Below are 12,072 nucleotides of genomic sequence, written 5' to 3'. Positions count from 1 at the left end.
TCTTCGTCCTGGCTTCCCCCCTCCCCCATGATACAATGTATCTGCATATCTTTTTCTCTGATATAAGTTGCATGCACACCTTTAGGTGACAAGCAACTAATAAGTTTAATAAACAGTATGTAAACTAATAAATAGAATTAAGGGAGCTGAGTTTATGCCGGGCACGCCTGATATAATGAGCTCCCAAGAGGGAAAAACCAAAGTGAAGGTTACTTTAAAATTGTATTACATTTCTTTCACAACAGTTACAGTGTTTCTTCTTAAATCTAAGTTGGGCTGGAACTGGTAAATGTACTGTATCAGAATCACATTTTAAACCTAATTGTTAAGCTTGGCACCACTAGACAATGAGTGCTTTGGAAGCGTGTGATCAATGTACTGCTACAGTGTGACAAACCCAGTAGCCTTTCATCAAAATTGCAATCTGGCAGATCACAATCACAAATCATTATGATGGCACACGTGTCTAGCATTTCAGAGTACTTTATTTGAAGCATGTCTCCTATCCATGTGTTACACAACACTTTGGATACACTAATAATTGGGGGGGGGGGAAACTATGTAAAGCAACTTTAATGTGCCTTTTCCAAGCAAAAGATCAAAGTTTTAGACCTGTGTGCCTGAAGTTTTTAAGATCAATTATTTTAGCTCAATTGTTTTACAAAATTCAAATCTAGGTTGATGCCATTTAAGCCCACTAGAAGTTGTGTAATCTAATCTAAATCATGTCCTCCCTAAAGAGGGCACATATTGCGGTGAGACCTGAAGACTGACCTCCTGGTTGTGGGTGGGTATATTGGACAGCCACAACACCCAATTGGTAGGTCCCTCGTCGCTGGGTTAAATCTGGCTGACCTATGCTGGTGCCCTGGGTCAGCGCTACCTGCAAGGGTTCAGGGAGCTAGTCGAACCAGAGCCTATGCAACCACTCACTTTTCTGTAATCAATAAAGTTGTGGCATAAATTCCGGCAAAAAACAAAACTAAAATTTGAGTCAAATGTGTGTTTATTTAGGGGGGAGGTCTCTGGGTCTGAACACACAAATTCCTTAGATAATTTTTCTCTGTACTGGCATGTGTTTTGAATGCTATTCTGCATTTTGAAGCTGGTCTCCACTCCATTTTCACACAGGCCTGGCTACAGTTCAGTTTGGACCCTACTGGCTGGCTGGTAGTTCTGCTTGATTCACATGAAAGCCACTGAATAAAAGCCATGAGGTTTAAGTTTATGTTATTTTGGAAACATGCTAAGAGGAAGGCATGCTTGACAAACCCTCACCGTGGTCAACTCCCACCCAGAAACCTATGTCCCCACTGTGGAAGGACATGTGGATCCAGAATTGGCCTCCAGTCACTTAAGGACTCATTGTTAAAACTGTGTTCATGGAAGACAATCTTACTCGGCTATGAGTTATCGCCATTGAAGAAGAAGAAGAAGAAGAAGAAGAAGAAGAAGAAGAAGAAGAAGAAGAAGAATTATTTTGGCTTTTCACCACTAAGTTTAGGTCTCAGTAATGCAACAGACCAATGAGGAAATACCTGCTGGATACTGAACAACAAAAGAGGTCCCATTTCAGCTCGAATAAATCTATGGTCTTTCAGCAGAGGAAGATAAAGTGAGAGTTGGGCCATCAAAGTTCAGGAATGTAGTCAAATTTCTTAAGCCATGAGATTCTTTTCAGTCATACATAAGGGCTAAGATATGCAAAGTGGGTATTCTGACTCTTCCACTGGCAGCAGCTGTTTGTACTGCATTGCAAATTATTTTAAAAGCTGGCGCCATGGAGTTAAATGAGCAGCCCCCTAGATTACAACCCGTCTGTCAGTACAGGAAATTAAATCCTTCCTATTCTCAACTGGTAGGAGTGTGATGTGTCCAACAATATATAGAAAAGCATGAGCAATCCAGAAATACTCTCTCTCTCTCTCATATAAGATTAAATTATTAGGGGTTTTGAACATTAGTCTGCAGAAGTTTCTACATGAATAGCCCAAGAGTGTAAATATTTGAATACAATCTGACCTTGAAGTACAAATAGAAATGAAGCCCATTATCATCCAAAAATTAAATTAGGGTTTATAATGAAAACAGTACTCCACTATCAGAAATCATCTCTAGATGCAATACCGAACCATAGAAGGGGGAAAGTATGTGATGATTTATACAGTACTACTACTTCTTTTTTTAAAAAAACAACCACCAAGAGCTATTTTTTAATTTTTAAAAAACTAAACATTTTACATAAAATACTCTGCTCAAAGTGTGAAGGTGACAGAAATTAGGAAGGTGTAACAAAGGGTACAGAAATAGAGGAGGAGATAAGAGGGAAACATTGAGGAAAAAAGAGTTGTGTCTTCAGTGTTCATTTAAACCAGGCATGTCTAAAGGTTGTTTCGGGGGCCAAATCTGGCCCCTGTTGGCAGTTTACTTTCTGGGGTAAAATCCTACAAAACCTCAACAACTTTGGTCGGCCCTCTCGGCCCTTCACTTCATCAAATCTGGCCCTCTTTGAAAAAAGTTTGGACACCACTGATTTTAAACGAACACTTGAAAAACCTTTTCAGTCCGAAGGCTGCATTCCCTTTCGGCTGATGTTCAAAGGGCCACATACCAGTGATGGGAGGACCAGATACAAAACATGGGTGTAACCAAAAGCGAAAGTGGGTGCAGCAATGTGAAAGAGGTCAGAGGTTTCTTTTTAAACAAATTAATTTTATCAAGGTTTATAGAGAAAAATACAAAACTTAATATCGTTTCCCATTTTTAACCAAACCGAGAGAGAGAGAGAGAGAGAGAGAGAGAGAGTAGAAAAGAAGTTAAAAGAGAAAGATAGAAAAAATATTCAGAAAGTAAAGAACTTCCTTTTCTTCATCGGTCTGCTATATAAAAACAATATTCACTTCATCCAATCCAACACCCAACAAAGCCACTTTATTATCTTTAATCCTCAAATCCAGATACCTTTATTTCATTTTCTTCTTCACACAGAAAAATCTATGAGAGGTTTCCAGTCTTTAACAAATGTTAACAATGACTTTTCTCTGATTAAACATGTTAATTTTGCCATCTCCACCAAGTCTGTTAGTTTCTATATATATACACACACACGAATTTCCATCCAAGCAAGCAAGAGGAATTATCCCAGTTCAGGAACACATTCCAGCCAAGCAAAAGCAAGGCATGGAGCATAGGCAGTGAGAAGCTGTGGCCGGTGGAGGGGCACATCCCAAGGGGCAGCATAGAGAGGCCTGTGTTCAGCCCCTGGGAATGAAGTCTCCCAAATATAAAGCCATCCATGTGGCAGAAGGCAGAGTATTGCATATGAATGGAACACACAGAGAGGAGGGAGGATGACTGTAAACAGAACATGTTCCTATGAGTTGGTGAGTTAAAGGATACTGACAGAAAAGGTGGAACAAGGATTTGATAATAGGTTTGGTTGGCACGCATATTTATGGTATGACAAAACAAAAGTGCATAAAGGATTTGGAAACCACATATTCCGAAGATCTCTATATGAAATATAGTGGTTGTAACCTTTGGAAGCTATGAGTGTACAAAAGATAAATATGAGTAAAAATTGGGCCACATATGAAAAGTTAGTAAAAGAAGAGGGAAATAATTGGAAAATTAAACCTTATGAAGAGGTAAAAGAATATGTAAATGATTGGTTGCACTACTGCCAAATTCATGAAATGGTTAAAGAAGATTTAAAGAAAAATGGATTTGGTTACACTAAGTCAAAATTTGAAATGGAAATATTAAATAACAAATTTAAAACATTGTGAAAAATGTATAAATTGCTGTTAGAATGGCATCTGAAAGATGAAGAGGCTAAGTCGGTTATGATACATTGAGCCAAAGACTCTGGTTATAATATACAGCTAAAAGACTGGGAGAAATTATGGAAAGAAGGAACAAAATTTACTGCATGTAATGAAAATGATGTATAGATGGTATACTACAGCAGTAAAATTAGCTAAAATGTATAAAATAAGTAATAAATATTGGAAATGTAAGGAAAAGGAAGGCACTTTTGATCATCTGTGGTGGGAATGTAAGAAAGTGAAAGGCTTCTGGGAAATGATTTATAATGAGATGAAAAAGATGTTGAAATATACATTTATAAAAAATAAAAAAAGAAACCAGAAGCATTTTTACTTGGTATTGTAGGCACTGACATTAAAAGACAATATAAAAACTGTTTTTAAATGTGACAACTGCAGCAAGAGTATTATTGGCACAGAAATGGAAGCAGAAAAAACTACCAACAAAAGAGGAATGGCAGATGAAATTGATGGACTACGCAGGATAAGATGACAGGGAGAATTCGAAACCAGCGGGACTAGAAATTCTTGAAAGATTGGAGTAAATATATGAGTTATTTGAAAGACAATTGTAACCAATTGACTACGCTTGTAGGACTACGAGATGTTTTGTAAGGAGAACTATATGAAATATTGCAGAAAAGATTCATGAGAATGGATTTTAAGTTATGGATTATTAAAAGTAATAGTTAAGATAACAAATGTAAGATTAAGAGATGAGGTTTGAAAATCATTAGACGCGGTTGGTGGAAATCTCAGGCCAAAATGTTGTATAAGATGAGATGAGATGTTTGGAAAATATATGTAAAAACTAATAAAAATGTATATTAAAAAAAAAGAAAATGTGGAACATAGAATAAAAAGAAAGTATTGATGGTCAAGAAGGGGAAGGGCCATAGCTCAGTGGTAGACCATCTACATTGTATGCAGAAGGTCCCAGCTTCAGTCTCCAGCATCTCCAGATAGTCCCCTTCTGAAACCCTGGGAAGCCACTGCTATTCAGGATAGACAATGCTGAGCTAGATGGACTTATGTTCCTATGAGGAAATGCGAGCACTTGAAAGCAGGAGTCAGAAAGGATCAAAACCCGAAAGCAGAAGAACACATGATGGGTGGCAATGAGAATAAAACAAGCCTGAATTAAATATACAGTGCATTAAGTACATTGGGAGACCTCAAGCATCGTCCAAGCAGACTTCCACAATGGGACTTCCCATTCTTCTCATGAATGCTTCTCCCAGGTGCACAGGGGCCTGTGTGGGAGGGAAGGAAAGAAGATCCATACTGCCAACAGAAATGCATTCCATGGGAAGGCAACCACAGCTGAATACTTAGCACGTTACTGACAACATGAGAGATAACCAATGTTTCAGTTCTAACAGGAGAAAGAATTTGAATTTGAACCTGGAGTGCTGTGTTTTGGTTGTAATCTTGGCAAATGGTTGGCAAAGTAAAACTTTTTTTAAAAAAGTACATCTGTAGTATATGAGTCTTATTCACAAACAGCGCAAGGCAGAACACACATTCCACTACAAAGAAATGGCATACCATCTGTCAGTTGGACATGGCACATAGAAGTTAATGAAACAAGAAACAGGGGCTGCCACATTTTGCGGCGGGGCATAAGAATGGTAATACATGGTAGTACTCAAATCTATTAACTTGAAATATTATTGCCAAGATACAGTGGCATGGAGTAAGTGGTTGGAGGACTGCAGCCTTAAAGACAAGTGCTGGTGACACAGAAAGCCGTTCCAGGAATTCATTATTTCTGAAACAGAACAGGAGGCAAGTTCCTCAGTGTCTGTACCAATGCCAAGCCACAGAAGGCAGAGAGGGTTTAAGCATTCAGCAAAACAAAGCTGAAGATGTCAATTAATTGCACAGCCTATTTCTATGCATAAAATCAAAACACAACTGATAAATCAGCTACATGAAAATGAATCTGAAAGTTTCAGTGATGGGTTTGAAACGAACCGCAACAGAATGATTATTTTTTTAATCATATTATTTCAAGAAATCAGAAATAGGAAAAAGCAACTCATTTTAATTTGGCCATGGTCACCCAACTCAACACATTAAGACTGCTGTCCTATACACCATGAGTTGGAAAGGCTGGTCTCAGGAAGGCTTCCATGCGCAGCTGCCTGGCTGCTGTATATAATAATTGCTTTTTTGGGTCATTTAGGGCCAATTCAAGCACAACCTTTTCCCTCCAGGTTACAGCCTTTACACTAAGGCTGCTCATCTCAACTGCACAGCAGCAGTTTTTTAAAAGCATTCCTCCTGAGGGAAATATGTGTAAATAATTGCACTGGAGTTTAAACTTATACAGTGGTACCTCAGTTTAAGAACAGTCTGGTTTAAAAACAATTTGGCTTACAAACTCCGCAAAACCGGAAGAAGTGTCCCGGTTTGAGAACTTTACCTCAGTTTAAGAACGGTACACTGTAATCCAAGTCTGGGTTTACCGGCAATATTCAAAGAAGACCAGTTCAATTTACAATACAAGGAACTTACTACTTTTCTTTCAGTGGCAGAATGACTCCCAACATGGCACACAGAATTGGAAAGGACTTGAACATCTACAAATCACATGATGGAGACGGACTGTATGGACAATTGCTATATCAGAAAAACTGACAAAAAGTGTGCACACCTTGGAACAGCACACATGATGCGGATGACTTTGTTGAAACATTCATTCCAGCAACTGGCTTCCACAGAGTTCACAAACACGGTTATGGCAAGACATGATAAATTTATCATCTGTCCCAGAAAGGAGTGGGGAGGTGCAAAGAAGAACTTTGTGTTGTGATTATAATTTGTTGAAAACCAATAAAAATCTTTATTAAAAATGTATATATACTGAATGCATTGTTCTTGTTTCTCCTTCCAACAGTGCTGTAAAATGCATCCAAAATTCTTAAAGTTAATACACTGTGGCTATTTTAACAATCCTACTGCAGAGTGTTTAGCTTTAGCTACCAAATTTTTAGATGAAATTGCCTCTTACTCTGGACCCCAGTTCCCAAAAAGTAAACTGCAATCAGATACAATTCTTGTGATACTATTACAGATATTGGGGTGGGACGAGAGAGATGTGCATTTAAGCATTTATCTGTCCTAGAGATGCCATCTAACTATTGCAATGTGGTTGTAATTCCTATATTGGAGTTTCCATCTTCTTCTAAATAAAAATTTGTCATTATTTCTGCTGTCCCACCAATATCTTCAAAAGTAAACTATCCTGATGACTGAATCATGGATTTACATCTTACTTGTTATGGACAAACTTAGCCTGAGCAAACAAAAGCTGTCTGATATGTTTCTACACACACACACACACACACACACACACACCATAACAACTTATTGGACCCTATACAGCCAAAGTTAAAAGCATTTAAGAGAGATTGACAGGCAAAAGCATTACTTATGCTGTTGAAATAGGTGAGCATCTGAATACCATGTTCCATCTGCATGGTGATGTTTAGCCAAGCGCTGCTGACCAGGCTACATGCATCTTTGGAAGCAAGTGGGGAAATGCATCCATACCTACGGCCACCAACTGACTAGCTGCTGCAATCCATTGATTAGGGTCTCTGGTTTCAATGGGAAGATTCCAATATATGTTTATGCTTAACTCAGATTCATAAGCACTCGTGACTTTATTAACCTGGAAATCCTTTCTGGCCCCTTACAGACATTCCTGAAAGCAATGCCTCTTTCTCCAGGCCAGGAAGAGCCCACCCACAAGGCAAAGCGAGGTAACTGCCTCAGGTGGCAGGATCCACCGGGGCAACAGATCAGGCCTCCAAGAAATGAATCACCCACAGCTACCGCCTCCACAATGGGGCAAGGACTACAGCACAATCCTTGGAGGCCAGATCTGCTTCCCCATGGCAGCTCCACAATACTGCCTCTACAGTGGCCTCTTGGCTAATAGGAGACGCTGCTTGTCTCCAGGGAGAGACCATCAGCAGTACCTTCTATTCACCAAGAGGCTGCTGTGCAATGAAACCTCTAGAGAGCTCTTGGTGAATAGCAGGCACTGCTGGTCTTTTCCCAACACTAGAGGATGCCCTCTGGAGTCTCTTGGGCTCTGCACCCACCTGGCATGATTCAGGGCAGGCCCCTTTCCCCGCAGTGATGGACTTTGATCCCCACTTCAACTGTCAGGTAAGGTTGCTTTGATTCCCACCCCATTCTCATCCCTTCTTCCCAGTTCACCTCCAGTGCCGAAATGTTTTGGGCCAGCCGTGCTCCAGGCCTTTGCAAATCAGCATTAGGCTGTTCTGACATTTAGAAGAACAATTTATCTGTGTCACACATATTACAGTATATAGCCATCAGCAGGCAGCACCAACCACACTGGTCTCAATATTTCTACTAGCACACAAGACACACTGTGAACAGTCAAACTCTTGTTAATGAGACTGCTAAGTTAGATTTTAAAAAAACAATATTCCAGTTAATTCACTTAAATCTAATTGATTTGACACAATGTGGTGGACTCGCATGGCTGAAAGGAGGCAAGAGATGCTCTCTAAAACAAAACGCATAACTTTCTTTCAGTCTCTCTCAAGAATTATTCCCTAATAAGTTCAATAAGCAATATCTGCGTTGCAGGGGGTTGTTTGTTTTAAATCTCCAACGCTTTCGTCCTCCCTGCATCCACGGATGCTACAGCTTTGGTGCTGGTGTGTTTCTTTTAACAATATAAATAAATAAATAAAGGAGAACGAGTCTCATGGCACCTGACTCAGGATAATCCTTCATGTATCAGATGAAGTTGAAGGTAGTTCACACAGAAGCATGTAACATAATAAATTAGTTGGTTTTTATGGTGTCACAAGACACTCTTGATCTTTTTACTGCAACAGCTACCCCTCTGGAAAAAGAAAAGAAAAGAAAGGTCACAGACCCTTCTACCGTTCATCCTAAAATGAAAAAGAAAAAAATGCAGAAAAATCTGCCCTCTCCATAATAGTCCAAGCATGTTTTAAACAGAGCTCAGTGAGTCTTTCCAAGTAAGAATGAACAGGACTGAAGCTTCCACCGATTGTATCCAATGAAACCAAACCAAACTGACATTTTCTTTTCTTTTCTCCCCCCATGGAAGGGATGCAAGTACACTATTTTTAAGTCAGCGTAGTAATAATCTTTTCCCCCCACCAAAGTGGAAAAGATTAAAAGCTGTATATTAAAAATAAAAAATAAAAACCAGAGCAAATGGGGATTATTAGTAAATCCTTTCAAAGCAGTTTTCAGCCTTCATTGTATTCTTCATAAATAAGAAAATGATTTTTTAAAAAACACAGCTGCTCAAGTTATATTTTACCAACCCATTACGTAGTCAAACCACAAAATGACTTGAAGTCTAAGAACAAACCCTGATCTTGACAATAGTGGCAAAAAAAACCCACTAGTATATTAAGCACAGGGGCAGGATCTGTAAATAAAAGTACCGAAATTGTTCTCCAAAAGAAGGGGGGGCGGGCGAGAGAAAGCAACACTAAAATATTCAGATTTAACCTTGAGCACAGCAGAAACATCGCTCTGGTTTAAGTCAACCAACAGTTAGCAGAATGCTTGAAAGGTTCACCCAAGGAGACCTACGATTGTGACAACCACAAAAACCCATCCATCAATGAAGGGGAAAACCAAGTTCAGCTTTAGCGAGCCTAATAACCTACACGCGAAAGCCATGGGGGGCGCACCTCCTCAAGGTGCCCATCATGCCCTTCGTCGTGAGCCTTCGAGCATTTTGCCCTCGTTCCCGGCGCCGCCACCCGCATCCGCAGTGACGAAGAGGCGCACGGAGCCCCAGCCGTCTGGTCTGCCCGTGTGCGCGCAGACAAGATGCCCGAGGACCCCTCTCGCTACTAGAGAGGGCTGGGGAGAAACGGCCCGGGGCATCGAAGCAGTTGTTTAAACGCCAAACCGACATGGAAATTGGGAGGTCAGGGAGGAGATCTGCATGGAGGGGCTTAATAAGGCAACCAGACGTGACTGCGCGAATCAGATGGGAGAGGGAGAGAGGGAGATCTCTCCTCCAGCGAGTGCCAAGAGGGGAAATTGCACAGAGATAAGAGGGGAGGAGGAGGGGATCCGGCGAATCCACAAGCAGATGGAAACCCAGGGAAACGGGTGGGAGAAGGGAGGGCGAGAGACGAGACGGGCGGAAAGAGCAGGCAAGATCGCGAGGGGGATAAGGAGACATGGCAGCCGGAGGCTCGCCAGGCAGGGCGCTTCCAAAGGGCTCGGACGGGCGGCCAGCAAGGCACGTCTCGGCGCCGGGCTTACCTGGCAGTCGCTGCCGGTGACCCCCGGCGGGCAGGCGCAGCTATAGGCAGGCTGAGGCGAGAGGAAAAGCAGCGGCAGGCGGTGAGGCACGGCGGGCAGCTTGGCCAGCGCCGAGGAGCAGGTGCCGTTGTTCCGGCAGGGCTGGCTGAGGCAGGGGTCGGCGGGGCTGTCGAGGGGCGCGGCGGCGGCGGCGGTCGGCCCGGCGAGACAGGCGCGGCGCTGGGCCAGGCTGAGGAGCAGCAGGAGGAGCGGGGCGGCGCGGAGCATGGTGGCGGCTCCCGGGGGGCTCCCGGGGCGAAGGCGAGAAGAGAGCCCGGCTCTCGGTTCTCCCGCTCCCGGCGAGAAGAAGTCGAGGCGCAGGAGACGCCTCAGCTGCTGCCCGGCTCTGGCAACGCGCGGGCGGAGACTGGGGAGGGAGTGGCCGGCATGGAGAAGCGGCGGCGCCGGCAGCCGGAAGAGGGCGCTCCCGCCGAGCGTCGCGCCGCCAAGAGCGCACTGGCGCTAAGAGGGGCGCAGGGCGGGGACGCGCGCGCGCGCCCACGGGCAAGCTGGGTCCTTGGTGGGAGAGTTCACCTCCTGGGCGCCATTAGGCCACTGAGGGGTAATAGGACGACAAGGGCCAGCTGGGCAGGATTCAAATCCTCAGCCTGCTTGTTGGGTGACCTTGGAGCCAGAGTCCACCTCACAGGGTGGTTGTGACGATGGGGTAGGGCGGGAACGGGGGAAACGCATGTAAGCTGTTTTGAGCTCAGTGGAGGGAGAGCAGAATAATGAACAACAACAACAACTCCTCTCCATGAGTACGAGAGTGTGATTTGCAAGGCAGGCTCCATTCCTTCTGGCTGTCCTTGGCTGCGGTGCCTCTTTCGTCGAAAGTGCGAGGAGCTCTGTGGGCCTCGTGGGCTTGAGGTTGGCGCACGAAGGAACTTGCTAGTTCGCCTAGAGAAGAGGCAGGAAAGGGGGCGCCCGGAGGCTTCTTCCTGAGGACATCCGGCGCCTGATTCTGAGTTGCAGCCCATCCTAAAGCTGCCGTGAAACACGCAAACACACACGCGTGGACGTTTCCCTGTCCCTTAACAGCAGCGGGCTTTATGCCTCACGGAATATGGTGTCCTTGTCCCCAGTGAATTTGAAAAGGTGTGACTGGTTCTCATTCTCAATCAGTCAGGGTTTAAGAAAGAAAACGTACCACACTTCAGTTCTCAGACTGTGGATCGTCCTGTAGCTAAAAAGTCGACACCATACGTCCATACCCCTTTGAAAGGAAAGTTGTTGCGGGGTTTGGGGAACCTCAGTGATTTGCAGAAGTACATAATAATCTCCCTCTGGGGGAGTGGAGATGGACCCCCAAACAGATTGCAGAAGATTAGTTATGCTCAGTGAACAGAATGCTGACTGTTGTGGGGGATGAAAGGGGTAATGAAGTTAATTCGAGGCACGATTATTGCTGGTTGAAAACTGGAGTATCTTGAAAACGAGTGTGGCCGGCTGGAACCCCGATGCGAATGCATTCTGCACGCCATTGTTTTGACCCACTTGTTATCTGCGTAATCGCCAGCTGCCAACACTATGTCTCCTTGTCACTCTCGAAACAAGTCAAAATAAAATGAAGCTGGACATCAGTTGAGTTGCACCAGTAGGGTAGCCAAACATAGGCAACGCATTGTTTCCTCTCCCCTCCCACCCAAGGAAAACATCCATCTTTGAATAGAGAAGGAATTGGGTAGTGATAGCAGTTTGCATCCCACCCTCTTCAGGAAGTGGCTTCAGAAGTGGGCGCAATGGCAACTCCATTTCTGGGGCCATACATTTCTGCTGCCTCACAGGTAGAGGTGGTGGGTTATCCTGTGATTGGTGGGGCAGTGCCCCATTAGCCCTACTGAGCCAGCAAAAGCACAAATGCACACATGTATCATTTTGCACTAAACCTGGTGCA

The 12,072-nt window shown here is 43.5% G+C and overlaps 1 protein-coding gene across 1 annotated transcript in view; it reads right to left on the bottom strand.

Annotated features, from left to right (window-relative positions):
- The window catches only part of DNER (delta/notch like EGF repeat containing), a 112,684-nt gene extending 102,136 nt beyond the window's left edge, over positions 1 to 10,548 (bottom strand). Inside the window, exon 1 of the mRNA XM_028731156.2 lies at positions 10,137 to 10,548. Coding sequence (XP_028586989.2) covers positions 10,137 to 10,403 — 267 coding nt within the window. The 5' untranslated portion in view covers positions 10,404 to 10,548. The remainder of the gene's footprint in view (positions 1 to 10,136) is intronic.
- Positions 10,549 to 12,072: the final 1,524 nt, after the last annotated feature.

This window comes from Podarcis muralis, chromosome 6 (genome assembly GCF_964188315.1).
Source record: "Podarcis muralis chromosome 6, rPodMur119.hap1.1, whole genome shotgun sequence".
Lineage (NCBI taxonomy): Eukaryota > Metazoa > Chordata > Lepidosauria > Squamata > Lacertidae > Podarcis > Podarcis muralis.
Note: the sequence above shows the minus strand (reverse complement) of the source record. Positions and strands in the feature narration are given on the sequence as shown.